The sequence below is a fragment of the Marmota marmota genome, unplaced genomic scaffold (assembly GCF_001458135.2).
Source record: "Marmota marmota marmota unplaced genomic scaffold, marMar, whole genome shotgun sequence".
Lineage (NCBI taxonomy): Eukaryota > Metazoa > Chordata > Mammalia > Rodentia > Sciuridae > Marmota > Marmota marmota.
This window is the reverse complement of record NW_026000168.1, coordinates 14,672,384-14,690,922: the sequence shown is the minus strand read 5'-3', so window position 1 is coordinate 14,690,922 and position 18,539 is coordinate 14,672,384. Positions and strand designations below refer to the sequence as shown.

Here is an 18,539-nt window from a genome sequence, read left to right as displayed (position 1 = left end):
ATCCTGAGTTGATTGTCCTTCTAGACACATCCTCGTTTCCTTAAACATTTTTGCTGTAAGTTAAAAAAATCAAATTAAATTGACGATACCTGGACCTGGGAAGGCAGTGGGCCTCAAGGGCTGCCCCCTTTCCTGCTCATCCTGGGTGTTTCTCCCAGAGGCTGCTACAGGTCCTGGCTTCACCACCTCTGGGGAGGCTGGGAAAGAAGGTCTGGTGTCAGGAACTGGTTTCCCTGAAAACAAGATGGAAAGAAGGTCATTATCATTTCCTGGCATGGGGTAGCCATGGAGAGGCTGGGCCTGGAAGTAACAGACTTGGCTATGCCCTAGATTCACAGAGTGCCTGGGACGAAGGGTCTTTCTCTCTCTGGATCAAGTCTATGCACCATGATGCCTGGTAATGTGCCAGCTCTGACATTCTGTGTTACACACGCCTGTTTTCTGACCCTGCCAGCTGTGTAACCTCAGACATGTGACTTTCCATCTCTGAGCCTGTTTCCTTACCTATAAAATAGAGATCTTGATAATAATAACATCCACTTGCCTCCCTTGCAGGACTGATGTAAGAAGGAAATGAGAACACAAGTGTGAAAGGGCTTTAAACACCATCCATTTCCCGTGAGCACATGTGCAAGTTAAAGATACCCAATCCCAGGGCTGCAGTTGTAGCTCAGTGGTAGAGCGTTTGCCTAACATGTGTGAGGCACTGGGTTCGATCCTCAGCACCACATAAAAATAAAATAAAGATTTGGGCTGGGGATGTGGCTCAAGCGGTAGCGCACTTGCCTGGCATGCGTGCAGCCTGGGTTCCATCCTCAGCATCACATACAAAAAACAAAGATGTTGTGTCTGCCAAGAACTAAAAAATAAATATTAAGATATTTTCTCTCTCTCTCTCTCTCTCTCTCTTTAAAAAAAAAAAAAAGATACCCATTCCCAGGCTGAGGATGCAGCTCAGTGGTGGAGCAGTTGCCTAGCATGCACAAGGCCCTAAGTTCCGGCCCAGCACTAAAAAAAAAAAGATAAAAAATAAAAACCTGTCCCTCTAAGTTGCTCCTTATACTCAGGGGCATAAAAGTTCTTGTTGTCCTACAGCTTCCCTCCATAAGCCATGCAACACAAGTACCCTTCCCCAGTTTGTAGACATGCTACTCATCAGCACAACAGAGGACCCACCAAGCCAGGTCCAGGTCCAGTGTCAGAGAAGTTAAATCCTTACATCTTTGTGTTTCATCTCTGTTAAATATGGGGAAACTGAGGCCTGGGCAGGTCAGTGATTTGCCCATGATCACACAGCCAGAGGCAGGCTGGGCTGGCTGCAGAAGTCCTCTGCTCCTCAAGAGCAATCACTTCCCATTGACATGGATTTGAGAAACCCCAAAGATGCTGTGAGGGCGTGCTGACACAGTCACAGAGATAGGAAGGAAACTCACCAGATCAGTTACAAAAAATAGGGCAAGAGCTGACAAGCACCAGCCAGAACATACTAGAAGCTCTGTGGGCCTCCAATGGTTTCTCCTGCAACTGGTTACCTCTGCCATCATAGCAACATAAACAGGGACACTATGTTAATTCATCAGTGTTCCAATAAAACTTTATCTATACAAACAAAAGGCAGGCCAGATTTGGCATATGGGCTTTAGTTAACTGAACTCTGGAATAAGGATAATAATAAATTAAAAGATGTATGACTTTATCCATTGACATGAAAAGGTGCTAAGAACATACTGTTGAATAAAAAGAGTAAGCAACAGAAGAGCATATATCATATGTTAATAGCCTGGTGTAAAATACGTGTAAAAGTATAGAAGAAGTCTATATATATAAAGAGAAAAGGAGTAGGCATGGTAGTGCACATCTGTAATCCCAGCCACTTGGGAGGCTGAGGCAGCAGGATTATAAGTGAGAGGCCAGCCTCCACAACTCAGCAAGACCCTGCCTAAAAATAAACAAATAAAAAGGGTTGGGGATGTGATTCAGTGGTAGAGAGCACTTTCCTAGCATATGCAAGGCCCTGGGTTCAATACCCAGTAACTAAATAAAAATAAATAAACAGATACATAAAAGAGAGAAGGAGAAAAGGAACCTGAAGAATCACATCAAAATATGGGTGACAGTGATCATTGCAGGGTGGAGAGAGTGGCAGGGATTTTATATTGTTTATTTTTTCCTTTTGGTTTATTCATATCACAGAATTTTTCAACAATGATCATTCATTATTTGCAAAATAAAGAATATTCGCTAAGAAAAAAAATGAGTGAGCAAGTGAGTTCAAATAATGACTAGATGGATCTTCCACACCCTAGTGAGCAGCCTGCCCTGGGGACACCACTGGCCCAATTCCTAAGCATGTGAGCCCATGAGCCAGCCCTCCACTGATTCAACTGACTAACTTGTGCTTTTACCTCCCCACGGATGTTCTATTTCTCACTCCAAGTACCCTTCCTCCCCCTAACACCCTGGAAGTCTGAGGTAAGGAAACAGACTCATGGAAGTTATGAGACCAGACCTGGATGGATGGATGGATGGATGGATGCAGACAGGAGAAGGCCCTGAGTCAGGAAGGCACCTCCCCAACAGGATGTCATCCCTCCCCCCAGGGTCCTCTCACATTGCAGAGGGACTCTAGCAGCAGCTCCTTCCCGGCAGCCACCTGGCCCCATGGTGTCCTGCCCCCATGGTATCCTGCCTTCAGCAGGCGCAGGCAGGAAGAGAACAATGGGTCGTGGTACACAACAGCAGCAAAGAACAATTAGAACAATTACAAGAGAACAGTGACTCAAGAGCAGGTCTGGGACAGAGCTGCCCGCTCCCAGGGTGTGGAGGAAGGGCCACTTCATGCCATTCCAAGGCTTCTTATTCCCCAGCCTAGGCTCTCTGGCCAGGGACACTGCCTCTCTCCTATTACCTTCCTTCCACAGAACCACGTCGGGTGGAAATGCCATGTTCCTCCAATCGCCACATTGGTGGCATCCTTGTTACCTCATGTGTGAAGCCCAAGGGCAGAAGTGGCTCCCTTGTGCTGGCTGGGGAAGGGTCCCCAACAGTGACCTACAGAGGCCAGGCCCACAGTGTGTGACACTCCCCAAGGGTCCCATCTGCACTGGGCACAGCCCTGGCCACAGCAGATGAGGCAGCTGGCCCTGTCTGTATGAGCCTTAGTTTCCACTGGGGGAAGGAGGCCATCTGGCCTCACTTATCCTCAGTGCCCCACCCCCGATGACATCTTTGTTCATTCAGTACAAATCTTTGCTTTGTCAAGTCATAGTTGGTAGGAACATCAAAACCACCAGCCCATTTGGTGACCCCTGAGGGCTCCAACCACGTGGAATATAGGAAGCTTCTTTCTCTGTTTTCATCCTAGGGAGAGTCCAGCTCTTCTGTCTCTTTTTTTCTTTTCTCAGTGACACACAGTGGCACTCTGGATCACACGGAAGTGATGCCAGATTTAAAGACAGGTAGTTAGTGTAGTTAGGTAAATTGGGTCTAATGTGGAGAATGGAGTCCAAGAAACCAGAACAACACCTGGGGAAATTGAAATCTTAATGTCCCCAAGGCTCTGACCCACCCTAAAGAACTGTTAATGAAGTAACTCCCAGCAAATGGGGAGGTGCCAATCAAACCACCCCAGGCCCTTCCAATGCCCAGATTACTCCTCCCTGCTCCATCAGTCCACCCATATCCCAACTTTTGGCCTTCCCACCTGCATCCCCCATCACTGCAAGATAGAGAGAAACAAAAGATAGATGTGAGAGGACAAAAGAAGACCTTAGATATAAAATAGGGAAGACCTCCCCTTTCCACGAATTCCAACTTTCAGGTCCCCTTCTTCCTTCGGGAAGAAGTCTTTCCTGCTATCCTTTAATAAAGCTTCCACTTTCCACTCTCCACTTGCCTCGGCACGCTTCTCTGGTGTTATACTTCAGCATTCAGGGAAGCAAGGACTATTCACCGATAAACAGTGGTAACAGAAGGGCGTTGGGGCGGGGACAGGGCATCAGCCTTCAAGGAAACCTGGCGGTTCCCTTGGGGTGACAGCCATCCTCCCACACAGGAGGTACCTAGTCACACTTGGAGAGCCACACCCAGCACCAACATCAGCTGACAGCCAATGTCAGGACTCGTGAGAAGTTTCGGTTTCCTAAAACCCCTGTCTCAGTGTGCTCTGGATTTGGATATCTTTTTTTTTTTTTTAATGGCAATACTGGGGAATTGAACCCATGGCCTCATGCATGGTAGTAAAGTACACTAACACTGAGTGACATCCCCATCCCTTCTTATTTTGAGACAGGTCTTGCTAAATTGTCCAGGCTGGCATTGAACCTGAGATCCTCCTGCCTCTGCCTCCTGAGCAGCTGGGATTGAAGGTGTGACTTACTAGGCCTGGCTAAATGTCTTTTAAATGCAAACAATAAATATAATGAATAAATACCAGACAACTTGGGCTGGGGTGTGGTTCAGCATACACAAGGCCCTGGGTTTCATCCCCCACACCACAAAAGAAGAAAACAAAGCAAAAAATTTTAAACATATTGATTTCTGCCCTGGAATTGCTGATATGTGATCTGAATTGGAAGAGGCGGGACAGGTCTTTGCCTCATTTCCTACAATCAAAGCTGCAGGCCAGCCGGCTCAGGAGGCTGAGGCAGGAAGATCACAAGTTAGAGGCCAGTCTCAGCAACTTAACAAGGCCCTGTCTCAAAAGAAAAAAAATGAAAAGGGCTGTGGCTGGGGCTCAGTGGTTAACCGCTTCTGCATTCAATCCCTGGTACCAAAAAAAAAAAAAAAACACCTGCAAGACAGGGAAAATGTGGCCTCTCTGTCCTGGTTCTCTGGAAATCTGCTCTCTGATTGCTAAGCAGATACAATGCCCACTCCTTCAGGCTGCCACCCTAAGATGCTGGTGAAATAAAAATAGAACAGCAACGCAGGATGAGGCGAAGGAAGCCAAATGTTCATAAGAAGGGGTAAAGAGGGTTCAATCTGGGCTTCCTGTCTGTCAAGGCCAAGAAGCAGGCTGGTTAGAGTTCTCATCCCTGACACACAGGACAGCCCCACACTTCCAGAACTACGCCTTTTTTCTTCTCCAGGAGTAAGTGGTTAAAGCTTCTGTTTCGGGTTGGGCCACCTTAGCCTCCATCACTGCAGCTGAGTGCCTGTGGCCAAGTTTCTTAACCCCCACCCCCAGCTTCCTGTCCTCTTCAGGGGAGTTGAAATAAATGATAACCCTCCTCCCTCCTGGCCCCACCCAGAGGCTCAGTGTGATGAGAATGTCCCTTATGGCTACCTAAAACACACCTCTGGCTCCCATCGAGGGCTTCTGAAGGAGGCATGGAAGATAGAAGACAATTTTCCACATTTTAAATGCTCTCATGGAAACTGAATCCAGGTGGGCGGCAACTTGGTGAATGACCCCAAAGATATGGCCAAGGGGGCAAAACGACACAAGAGCCAGGTGGTGGCAGAAGAGGCGGGGACCTGCTCTCCCCTGCCTGTGCCCTTGTGGCCAGCCTCATGGCACATAGCAGAGTGGGCAGCTTGGGGGCCTATGGAGACAAACGGGAAACTGGTGGCTGTGAGCAGGAAGAGGCTGACAACTTGGTTCTCAGACAATCAGATTAGATGGGGGTGATTTTGACAACTGAGGCTGGCAGCAGATCTAACCCAGAGTGACACTGAAGTCTGGGGCAGCAGGAAGACAGCAGGTGGGGGCAGCAGCACTTCAGTATGTCCCATTCACAACTCACCAGGGCTGGTTGATGGGCATTTATCTTTCTCTCTCCGTTGTATTTTGGGAATGTCCTGCATTCTGTCTAATGAGTGTGAATCAATTACTGGCCTCCCAGCACTCGCTCGGCATGGACTCCATCAGTTCTGCACTCTGCAGCTGGGCTCCCCCAAGGTGGTCTCTCCCAGTCTCTGCTTCTTCCTCTGACAATCAGAGGAGGAACTGGACCCTCCACCACCTGAGACTTGCCATGAGATGAATAAGTACTCAAGAGACACAGACTAAGCAGAGCACAGAGGCGCACGCCTGTAATCCCAGCAGCTTGGGAAGCTGAGGCAGGAGAATCTTGAGTTCAAAACCAGCCTCAGCAACAGCAAGGCACTATTTAGAGACCCTGTCTCTAAATAAAATAGAAAATAGGGCTGGGGATGTGGCTCAGTGGTTGAGTGCCCGAGTTCAATTCCCAATACCAAAAAAAAAAAAAAAAGAGAAAGATTCAAGGTATTATTATTTACTACAGGTAAAAATTACCACACCCTCCCTGACCGACTCTGGATAGGCCTTCTTTCTCTATGCACTTTCCCCAAGTGTGGCCTACTTAATTCAGATCACAGCTCTGAGGCAAAGCTCTGTCTTTTATTCCATGAAAGTGGAAGGTAGAACAGTGACTTACAGTCTGTACTTATTCCCACCTTCCTCCATGCAAAGGATTGAAGGAGGTTTCTGCATGCTGAGGCCTTGGCTGACCCCAGGGCCCTCACTTGCTGCCTGGGGACATTCAGCACAATAGCAAATCCAGGCCTCCTCACTGAGGAAAACAGGGCTCAGCTGCCCACAAAGTCCTTCCCTGGTGAGCACACTTGGGAAATCCCCCACCCTTCACCCTCAAACTAGACAGTGATGCAATCAATATCTGTGTATTTGTTTTTATTCTGAAGCTGACTCCTGCCTGAAATGGATTCCTTCAAAAACAAAGGAAAGGGATTCAGCCACAGCTTAACCCAGGGGCCAGCTGCCCATACCAGGGATGAGGCACCTTTCCTTCCTCATCTCCAGTCTCCAACCTCCTGGAGACATAAAATCAGGCAAATCTGAGGGCAGGATCTGTCTTCCTGGATTGCTCTCACCCTGGTTCTCCAGAGAATCTCATCCACGGCCAAGGTGACAAAGGTGCCTCATTCATTTGCTGTTAGGGACTAAGGAAGCATCCTTCATCAAAGTGGACTAAATCTCTACATTAAGCTTATTAAATAAAAACTCTCTAGGGGATGAGGGTGTAGCTCAGCCTAACATCAGCAAGGGCCTGGATTCCATCCAGCAATACAAAAAAAAAAAAAAAAAAGGGATATCTAATTAAAGAAGCTTAAGGGAGGGTGGCCTAATAGGCCTACCTCTATAGGGTGGCCAGGGAAAACTTCAGTGAGTAGGTGCCATTTAATCAGAGACCCAAAAGATGATGAAAACCAGCCACAGAAAGAATGCAGAAGAGGTGAGGAGAAATCGGTGCTCAGAGGAGCAGGAGCAACATGTGCAAAGGTCCCAAGGCAGAAAACAGTTTGGCACATCCCCCTGAATAAAGACCCTAGTGGTTGAGCTGAAGGAGTCAAGGGAAAGAGGAAGGATTTGGTAGTGATGAGGTCAGAGAGCTGGGCAAGAGTGAGACCAAGGGGACCTTGTTAGGCAGGAACTTCTCACAAGCTCGTAGAGAGATAACCTCTGGATGAGACAATGTTACCAAACACCCACTCATTCCCCTCTCATATCAAGCCCCCCTTACAATTAGGAAGGAGAATAAAACTGGTCTGGCCAATGGACCTTAAGTGAAGATTCTGTCACTTCCAGAACAAAGCAGGAGGTGGCCTGACCCATACAAAACCACAGGAGCAAGAGGTCAATCTTAATTGTGTTGAACAACTGAGATTTTGGGGGTTGTATTATTGCAGCACAATCTAGCCTGTCCTGATTAATGCATAATCTATGTCCAAAACTTGCAATACAGAGGAGCATAGTCAAGCAGAGAAGCCAAATGACAGCTAGGCTGGGCATTTGGCTCAGTGGCAGAGCACCTGCCTAGCATGCATGAGATCCTGGGGTCAATCTCCAGAGCTGCAAAAAACATAAAACAAAATAAATAAATGGAAGTTCACCTTACCCACCCTCTGAAAACTTGGGGACCAGTTTAAATGCACTGCACATGCACCTCTGTTCATTATCACAACACTCCCAAGAAACCATCAATGATTAACACTTTTTTTTTTTAATATTTATTTTTTAGTTTTCGGCAGACACAACATCTTTGTTTGTATGTGGTGCTGAGGATCGAACCCGGGCCGCACGCATGCCAGGCGAGCGCGCTACCGCTTGAGCCACACCCCCAGCCCATTTAACACCTTTTTTAACTATGGAAGAACTAATACATGGAGGAAAAGTCAGGTTATATGTCATGAGCCTCAATGCAATAACTAAAACAATACCATACTTTTATTGTGTAGCTTCGTGGTTTACAAGCAAAGTAAACAGGGAAATGTCTGTACCCATTTTTCAGAAGGGAAAAGTGAATATTCATGCCATCTAGTGACCTACTCAAATATGGATTAACGTCAAGCAGACCTCATTTCCCATCTCAGCCCTATGTGGTCTTGGGCAAGGTCCTTTGTCTCTCAGTCAGTTTCCACATCTATAAAATAAAAATAACAAGAAAAGATGCTTGCTAACATACATTACGTGCTAAATACAAGTTATTCCTAGAATCCAGAGACCCTGAGTTCTTGCCCTGGGAGTCTTGGCCCAACTCAATTCCAGCTCCAGTAACAAGGACTTATTAACCCTGGGGTCAGAATCTGATCCCTGTTTTGTTATTCCCAAGAGGGCAGAAAGAGGTGGATGTGCAGAACCTTTCAGGAGAGCAAACCCAGAAACCCTTATTGGACCTTGCAACAGCCCAGCCTCTTTGGAAAACAGAGGGACCATTCTCCTGTTTCATTTCAGCAGTAGCCCAAAATTCCCCTCTCAAAAAGAGCCCTGCTCCAGGAAGGAAATGACTTTGGCAGAGATGTCAAACCCCAAGTTTGAAACCGTCAGGATTGCATAACCAACAAGAGACTGTGTGAAAATTGCAAAACTTTAAAAAAAAAAAAAAAAGTCCCAGGAAGATGGTAATATCAGATGGAAAATAAAAACCTGATCACCTCCCAAGTCCCTTTGGCAACCTGAAGCATCAGGAACCTCATAGTCACAGGATGGTAGTGAATTTTCAAATCACAATTTTGCACATGTGAATGTACACAGTGCTGGGTTTGAAACCCAAGGTCTTGCACATACTAGACAAGTTACACCCCCAGCCCTTTTTGAGACAGGGTCTTCCTAAGTTGTTGAGGCTGGCCTCAAACTTGCAATCTTCCTGCCTTGGCCTCCTGAGTCGCTGGGATTACAGGTGTACACTACTGTACCCAGCCTTAAACAATATCAAATGACTTCATTTGGGGTTCTAGAACTGAACAATACTCCATTCTTTAAAAGATAATAAGTGTTCTGATGGTTTGCGCTAAAGAGGTTGGTTGGGTTTTTGTTTGTTTGTTTGTTTTTGTTTTTGTTTTTGTTTGGTGGTGGGGTACCAGGGATTGAACTCAGGGGCACTCGACCACTGAGCAACATCCCTAGGCCTATTACTTCTTTGGCCCACCTGTGTCCCACCCCTCAGGCCTTCCCACCTACATTCCATCACTGAAAGAACTATAAAAAGGGGAAACAACCGCACTTCCACGGATTCCACCTCTTGGGTCCCCTTCTTCCTCCGGGAGAAGTCTTTTCTGTTGTCCTTTAATAAACTTCTAATTTCTACTCTGACCTTGCCTCGGCGTGCTTCTCTGGTGTTATTCTTCAACATTGGGGAAGCAACGACTCGTCACCGGTCAACAGCAGTAACACTGCCTACCCAAACTGCCTTCTGTACATTTCCTTGAGTCCTTACACTATGGCTGGTTAAGTGCATCTGTGTAATTATTGTATCTGTCTCCCACATCAGATAAAAGCTGACCCGGTTGGTGGTTTAATGGCTGTGTCCCTACTTGGCTCATCGTAAGTCCTGGGTAAGTGTTTTGTTGGTTTAGCACTGACTCTCTCATTCAGATTCTAGGATACAAGAGAAATGGAGTGGGCGTGGTGGTGCACACCTGTAATCCCAGCCTTGTGGGAGGCTGAGGCAGGAGGATTATGAGTGAGAGGCCAGCCTCCACAACTCAGCAAGACCCTGCCTAAATATAAAAATAAACAAATAAACATATATATATGGAGAAGTTCACCTCACGTTAGGCACAGCTGGTTCTCAGCACCAACCTTCGCAGCCAGACCCCACTGTCAAGTTCCACCCACAGGCTCAGCTCCTAGGCTGGTAGCACCGCCTCCTTTGATGGCATTCAAGCTCCTGGAGCGCTGCCTTTCACTGGAAGCCACTGTGAGATACCATGACCTCTGCCCCAATTCCTGCTCCTAAGCTTCTAAGATAGCTCTAGAGCTACCTCACATTCACCAGCTAGGCCTGGAGCCTGATCAAGTTCTCTCAGGAGCAGGGTCATCTTTTTTTTTTTTTTTTTTTTTTTTTNAAGATGCTTGCTAACATACATTACGTGCTAAATACAAGTTATTCCTAGAATCCAGAGACCCTGAGTTCTTGCCCTGGGAGTCTTGGCCCAACTCAATTCCAGCTCCAGTAACAAGGACTTATTAACCCTGGGGTCAGAATCTGATCCCTGTTTTGTTATTCCCAAGAGGGCAGAAAGAGGTGGATGTGCAGAACCTTTCAGGAGAGCAAACCCAGAAACCCTTATTGGACCTTGCAACAGCCCAGCCTCTTTGGAAAACAGAGGGACCATTCTCCTGTTTCATTTCAGCAGTAGCCCAAAATTCCCCTCTCAAAAAGAGCCCTGCTCCAGGAAGGAAATGACTTTGGCAGAGATGTCAAACCCCAAGTTTGAAACCGTCAGGATTGCATAACCAACAAGAGACTGTGTGAAAATTGCAAAACTTTAAAAAAAAAAAAAAAAAGGGTAATATCAGATGGCAAATAAAAACCTGATCACCTCCCAAGTCCCTTTGGCAACCTGAAGCATCAGGAACCTCATAGTCACAGGATGGTAGTGAATTTTCAAATCACAATTTTGCACATGTGAATGTACACAGTGCTGGGTTTGAAACCCAAGGTCTTGCACATACCTGAGTCGCTGGGATTACAGGTGTACACTACTGTACCCAGCCTTAAACAATATCAAATGACTTCATTTGGGGTTCTAGAACTGAACAATACTCCATTCTTTAAAAGATAATAAGTGTTCTGATGGTTTGCGCTAAAGAGGTTGGTTGGGTTTTTGTTTGTTTGTTTGTTTTTGTTTTTGTTTTTGTTTGGTGGTGGGGTACCAGGGATTGAGCCTAGGGGCATTTAACCCCTGAGCCACATCCCTAACCCTTTCTGTTTTTTTATTTTGAAACAGGGGCTCACTGAGTTGTTCAGCACCTTCCCTTTGCTAAGGCTGACTCTGAACTTGTGATCCTCCTGCCTCAGCCTGCTGAGCCACTGAGATTACAGGCATGTGCCACCATGCCCAGCTACATGAACCTTTTGTTTGCAGGAGACATCTTTCTTCTAGAGAGCATAGTCTGAAAAATGCTACTTTACCCTGAGCAAGATGGCACATACCTGTAATCCCAGCAGCTCAAGAGGCTGAGGAAGAAGAATTGAGAGTTTGAAGCCAGCCTCAGCAATTCAGTGAGGCCCTAAGCAACTTAGCAAAACTCTCTCTCTAAATTTAAAAAGAAAAAAAAAAACATATATACCTAAAAATAAATCATCTTTATTGTTTATCTTTGGCTGTGATAACCACAGTAGAAGTGATTAGAAACCAAGAGACTGGAAGCTTCTAGTTTTCGTGAGAACTCTATCTCATATATATATACATATATGAAAAAAGTAAATTCTGCCCAGAGTTCATGCATGCAGAACATATGCTTCACCACTGAGCTACATCACCAGCTCCTTATTTCTTTTGCTCAGCTTTGTCTTGTCTTTAAATCCAACCTCCTCTGCTGTCCTCACTGGTATATTTACGCTATTACATAAACAATGTACAACTCTAGAATTAAAAATTAAGACAGGTAAATCTTTTTTTTTAATAGTTTGCTATGTAGGAATTTATTTTTTTAAATTTGTTTTAATTAGTTACACATGACAGTACAATGACCTTGACATATCATATATTTGAATCAGATGGGATATAATTTCTCATTTTTCTGAGTATACAGGTTGTAGAATCACATTGGTCATGCAGTCACATATATACACACAGCAATAATAATGTCTGTTTCATTCTACTATCCTTCCTATCTCCCCATCCCCTCCCCTCCCATCACTTCTCTCTACCTATTCTAAGGTAACACTATTTTTTTTCCTCACATCTTCATACCAGGTAAATCTTTAAATTATACTTTTTGTCCTTTGACACTTCCCATCCAACTGGTTCCAGTGGCATCAAGGGAGGCGCCTGGTAAGTACTTTAAATTAGGACTGATGGGCAACTAAGCTTAGAAGCCAGTGCAGGAAAGATAAAAGGTGTCAGGGTTCAGTACTGATAGGTCTAGGCTGGATCTCTGGCTGTGATAACCACAGTAGAAGTGATTAGAAACCAAGAAACTGGAAGCTTCTAGTTTTCGTGAGAACTGTATCACCAAAGAAACCACAGGCCTGGTCTGATAAAGGCTTGTGATTAGCAAACAGGCTCAGTGATGTAGGCCTGTAATCCTAGCCTCTTGGGAGGCTGAGGGAGGAAGATCACAAGCTGGAGGCCAGCCTCAGCAACTTAGCAAGACCCTGTCTCAAAAAATTAAAAAATAAAAAGGGCTGAGGATGTAGCTCAGTGGTAAAGCACCCCTGGGTTCAGTCTTCAGTACATCAAAAAAAAAGAAAACACCTTGTGATTATTTGACTCCCCCCAACTCCCTTTGGGCCCTCAAACCACACCAGCAGGAAAAGGATGTGAAAATCAAGGAGTTCTCAGTAAAAGCACATGCTTTCTGACTCCACTTCAGATAAGGCTTCAGGGAGTAAAGAATAAGGAAGTTCCACTCTTGCTGCCCACTGAGGTGAAGTCAGAAACCACAGAACCAGGTATCTGAGATGTCCTTAAACTTAAAGTGCATCAGAATTCGTGGAGGTCAGTGGGCTAGATGGCTATGCCTGTCATTCCAGCTGCTCAGGAGGCTGAGGCAAGAAGATCACAAGTTCAAAGCCAGCCTCAAGAACTTAGCTGTCTGCCTTAAAATAAAAGAGACAAAGGGATGAGGATGTAACTGAGTGGTAGAGTGCTTGCCTAGCATGTAGGAGGCCCTGGATTCAATCTCCAGTACCACCAAAAAAAAAAAAAGTTGGCAGAAATCAGTCTCTCAGACTGCCAGGTACAGCTGAGCAATAAGGTTTAAACAATGTTATAACTGGGGAGGGGCGCGGAATGGTGGTGCTAGGGATTGAACCCAGCACCTTGGGCATGCGAGGGAAGCATTCTACCAACTGAGCAACAACCTTTTTTTTTTTTGGAGCGGGGGTGACAAGGGGATTATAGAAACTTAAAATGATCCACAAATGGCCTGAATGTTTACCTCTAGAAAGTGACCGGGACTGCCACAATCAAGACACAGAAAGGGGCAATGCCTTGCCTCAGGACTCATAGCAATAGTAAAAATACAACCAGATGCCCTATGCAGAACAGCCAGGGGACTACGGGTCTGGAAACAGCCTTCGTCCCTCTTCCTCAGGCAACTCGAATCAGCAGAGCTGAGGGGATCAGAAGAGAGCAAAGTGGAGGCAGAACAGGAGAGCATGGGTAAGGAAGGTTCTACAGAATGGAGGCAGATGGGCAGGACATCACTGGTGTTTTGGGAGGGCTGAGAGCCCACAATTGAGTAGCAACTCCTGCCACTGAAGCTCCAATGACAGGTTAGGCAGAGGGCTCTGGATGCAGACAGGTAGATGTGATCTTGTGGCCCTTGGAGGAGTCTGTAAGCCATGCAAAGCCTGGTTTCCTGGGTGGAGAAAGGCTCCTGACACCCTCTAAGGCTGCTAGAGGGAGCCAAGCACTCCACAGAGGACCCAGCACCTCGAAAGTACTCCTGAATGTGAGTTTAAGTGTCCTGCTGAGGCACAGTCCTGCTACATGGGTGTTTTTCCCTAAATCTTATGCTGTGCTCTTTTTTTTTTTCTGGGTGGTGCTGGGGAATTGCAGGCCTTGTGCATGCAAGGCAAGCACCCTACCAACTGAGCTAAATCCCCAGCCCTGTGCTGTTTCTTGACCTCAAAGAGTCTGTTCACATAAGTCAGCAGTCAGGTTTTGACATCCATAAGAGGATGCCTATCCGGGACCTGTGTCTCAGTCCTCAGAGAACTGCCTTCACCCAGGGGGCACACTTCACACAAGAAGTGTGTTCCCCCTGGGACACCTCAGCCCACTCCACAGGGCAACAGTGGGGTCTGCACAGGCCTTGCCTCACTGCATCCCTCCCCAAAGGAGACTGGCCTGGTCCGGAGCCCTGTGCTCCTGATCACACGTGGGCCAGCAGCTCTTCCTGCCGTCGCCCATGGCCCTCTCCTTGCCTCTTTTGGATTTCATAGGACTTTACCAATAATTCTCTCAAAAACACTTTAGGGCTCATCCAGTCAATGATCATTTCTCAGCATCTGCCACACACCAGGTTCTGGGAACACAGAGAAGCCAATCCAGCTGGCAGGTATTGGTCACACTACCATGTAACCAGTGTTAACGGGGGCCAAGACACTAGGAGCCAGAGGGGGACTCTGCACATCATCCAGCCCAGCTCCCTCAGTGGACAAAGGTGTGGTCTGGGGCCCAAGGAAAGGAAGGGTCACCAGAGAGCAAATGATTGCCTCAGCACTGATCCTAAAGCACCTGAGTCTCTCTGACTACCCACAGCACATGGGTCTGAAGCCCCAGAACAGGGCAGGGAGGGGCTTCAGGTGGGTTCTAGAAGGTGGGCAGGCTGTATGCTGGGCAGCTCACCTTCCCAAGCTGAGGAAGGCACGCTTGGCGAGGCAGGGCAGGCAGAAGCCTGGGAAAGGACCTGACGCAAGAGACACTGACTAGATTTGTAGATAACAGGCCTGTGCAGAAACAAGCCTGGCTGGAGTCTCTCATGCGGGAATGTCACGCCCACTGGAGCAGGACTGTCCTCATTTCTGGCAGGAAGTCTTGGTGTGTGAAAGCCTAGGTCCCCCCAGCATGCCAAGTCTTGGGAAGTCCCCTGGCAGCTGAAGAGTAATGACAATCCTGCTATCCTGCCTGGTCTCCCCACCCAGTGTGATCTGCTCATAGTGACTCTGAAAGTCACAAGTGGTCTGCAGCTCTAGATGCCCCCAGTTTATCTGAGGTTGGTGCTCTCGAAGCACCCAGCCCTCGGTCCCCTGCTCTAAGCCCCTCCTTCTGGAAACCCTCCCTGATTCCAGAAGGGTCTCAGAGACATTCAGGCAACTGCTGAACCTGCGTGTGTTGGTCCAGCGAGGTTATCCTCAGCTCAGGAACCCCACACAAGGCAGCTCCATCTCCTTCCACAGCCCAGGCTCCTTGGGGCCTTTGTACAAATTGGTCCCTCTCCCAGGGCTCTCTTACCCCAACTCCATGTGACTGTCTCCCTTCCACTCCTGCAGTTTCATCTCAGCAGATAGTACCTCCTTGACCACTTGTCCTAGAAGACTCCCCTACCTGGTCACTCTGTCCTATTGGCTTCTTTCTTTAACTGGTATATCCACTTTTACTTCTTTTCCTATTAACTGCCTCCTCTCAAGACAATGCTCTCTGAGGGCAGAGGACTAACTGTCATCTATGTGGTATTTCTAGAACCAAACACAGTACTAGACACAAGCCAGGGGCTCAGAATGGCTCCCTGACCCACATGGAAGGGATGTCCTTGGGGACAGAGAAGGGTCCAGGTAACCAGGCGCCACATCCCTACTGCCTTCTGCTCAACATTAGGCACCTATCACATTATGACCCTTCAATTCCACAGCCATCCTTCCAGGCAGGGAGGTATGATTGCTGCTAAATATGTTTCCACTATGATTGTAGGAGAACAATTTAGTAATACTGATCTCAACAGCAAATGAAACTTGAAATACGCAAAGCTCCGACCCAGCCACTCCAATGCTAGAAAGTCTTCTATGGCTATACTCAAAACGTGTGCAGAGCACAGTTACTTATGTCCAGAGATGTGCATCATGATGCTGTATAGAAGAGGAAAAAGCTAGAAACAACCCAAATCTCTAACTGTTAAAAAGAATATGTCAGCACTGGGGATGTGGCTCAGTGGTAGAGGGCTTGCTTAGCATGCCCAAAAAACCTGGGTTCCATCCCCAGCACCACACAAAATAAAGACATAAACAATCAAATAAAAAAATATGTCAGCATGAAACAGTCTCCAAGATCTAGGGTAGGTTGAAACATCAGTGTACAACAGTGTACTGGGTGCCCTAGTGTGTTAACAGGGGCTGTCCAGACAGAGAGATAGACAAGAAACTGTTAACAGTGGTTACCACTTAAAATATAAACAGGGCAATGTGAATTATTTTTATTCTATGCCTTATTTTGAATTTTTATGTAACAGCTATCAAACCTTTAAATTTTTTTCACTTAATTGTTTTTTAAATAGATAACCCATCCTTCTCTTTTTTTCCTCTCTTTGCAGTATCAAGAATAGAACCCAGGGCGTCACGTATACTAGGCAAGCACTCTACCACTAAGCTACATCTCCAGCTCTTAATTTTTTTTTAAATCACAAAATTAAAAAGGTTTTAAGGCTGAGCTAATGGCTAAGTGCTTACTTAGCATGGACAAGGCTTGGGGTTCTATCTCCAGGATCACAGCAGGTGGAGGGTGCTTATAAAGGTCTAAGACCAGAAAATACAGCCCACGCCAAAACTCTGCAGAAGCCAACTGGTTACTCACAGCTCAGGACGATCTGGGCAGCACGGTAGAGCTCCAGGCGACACAGGAGGTCCACCAGCTGCTGGACAGTGGCCTGCCGCATGCCCCACCACCAGAGCAGCTCGCGGGTGATGCTCACGCCCTGCACCCGCTCCATGGACTTGATCTTCCGCAGCTGGGTCAGGTCTGGGATCACTTTGGAGGCTGGAGGGCGAGAGAGCATTCTGCTTAAAGTCGGAGCAGAGCAGCAATCCCTCTGAGGGATCCCCACAATAACCTAGCCACTCCCATTATGCAGAGTACAGCCCCACTTGTCATTCTCCACGCTGATCCTATTGAATACCAATGGGGACTGGCACATAAGTATCAGCCTGGCTGCTGCCCAAGGCAGAAGAAAGATCACAGGACGAGAGACACACAGACAGGAGTCTTGAATGCACGCAGTTTCTTTGCTAGGGACAGTCACTTCACCCTCTGGAACCTCAGTGGGGAACAGAACTCCTCCCACATTCCTTTCTAGAATGGACACCCCACACAGCAGGGAGTTTCATTCATCCTATTTACTGTACAGAAGACACTGCATGGTAGAGTTGGGCAGGGTCAGCATGAGGCAGCAGGGCAAGGGAGGCCCCTGGAGCCCTGGCTATCAGGACTCATCCTGCACTTGCAGGACCATGAGAGTAGGTGCCTCCTTAAATTCTGAAGTACCAGACAAAATCTGTAGGAAGCCACTGTTGGCCAATGATAGCAAAAATAATGCATTCCTTCTTCTCAATTTTTACATACAATTAATGCTTGTAAACTAAAGAAAATATGGAGCATGCAGGGGATGGGCAGGATACACAGCATCCCACCACCTTCCCCAAGGCCACTAGGGTACTCTCTTCCTTTCCAAAAATCACCCCAACTATATAGGCATAGCTTTAAGTGTAGTTTGTTTGTTTGTTGTTTGTGGTGGGGGGGTGGTGGTACTGGGGATTGAACTCAGGGGCACTTGACCAGCCCTATTTTGTTTTTTGTTTTTTTTTTTTCTTAAAGAGAGAGTGAGAGAGAGAGAATTTTTTAATATTTATTTTTTAGTTTTCAGCAGGCACAACATCTTTGTTTGTATGTGGTGCTGAGGATCGAACCCGGGCCACACGCATGCCAGGCGAGCGCGCTACCGCTTGAGCCACATCCCCAGCCCCCCTATTTTGTATTTTATTTTGAGGCAAAGTCTCTTTGAGTTGCTTAATGCCTCACTTTTACTGAGGCTGGTTTTGAACTTGTGATTCTCCTGCCTCAGCCTCCAGAGCCATTGGGATTATAGGCACACACCACTGCGCCCAGTAACTTTTAAGCATAGGTTTTGCCAGACACTTTGTCCAACAGATTCTGAATCCTGCTCTGATTTATTAAATTATGGCATAAACTTTTTTCAAGTTGTTACAGCTCTTCATAAATGGCATTTTAAACCTTTATTTTATTTAATTATTTTTATGTGGTGCTAAGGATCGAACCCAGTGCTTCATACATGCTAAGCAAAAGCACTGAGCCACAACTCCAGCCCCATAAATGGCATTTTTAAAGGTAAACCACTACTCCACCAAGTTTAATGACTTGAGTCTTTTGTTTTGTTTCTTATTTATTTATTTTTAAATATTTTTAGTTGTAGATGGACGCAATACCTTTATTTTGTTTATTTAATTCTTTTATATGGTGCTAGGGATAAAACCCAATGCCTGATGAATGGTAGACAAGCGCTCTACCACTGAGCCACAGCCCCAGCCCTTTTTTATTTTTTTATTTGTTTTAATTAGTTATACATACTTCATAGGTGTTTTTTTTTTTTTTTG

General features: G+C 46.4%; 1 protein-coding gene across 1 annotated transcript in view; it reads right to left on the bottom strand.

Annotated features, from left to right (window-relative positions):
• Positions 1-18,539, bottom strand: part of Irak2 (interleukin 1 receptor associated kinase 2) — a 57,031-nt gene that overhangs the window by 27,879 nt on the left and 10,613 nt on the right. The window contains exons 2-3 of the mRNA XM_015495017.2: positions 16,726-16,908; positions 90-233 (exon numbers count right to left, since the gene is read on the bottom strand). Coding sequence (XP_015350503.1) covers positions 90-233; positions 16,726-16,908 — 327 coding nt within the window. The remainder of the gene's footprint in view (positions 1-89; positions 234-16,725; positions 16,909-18,539) is intronic.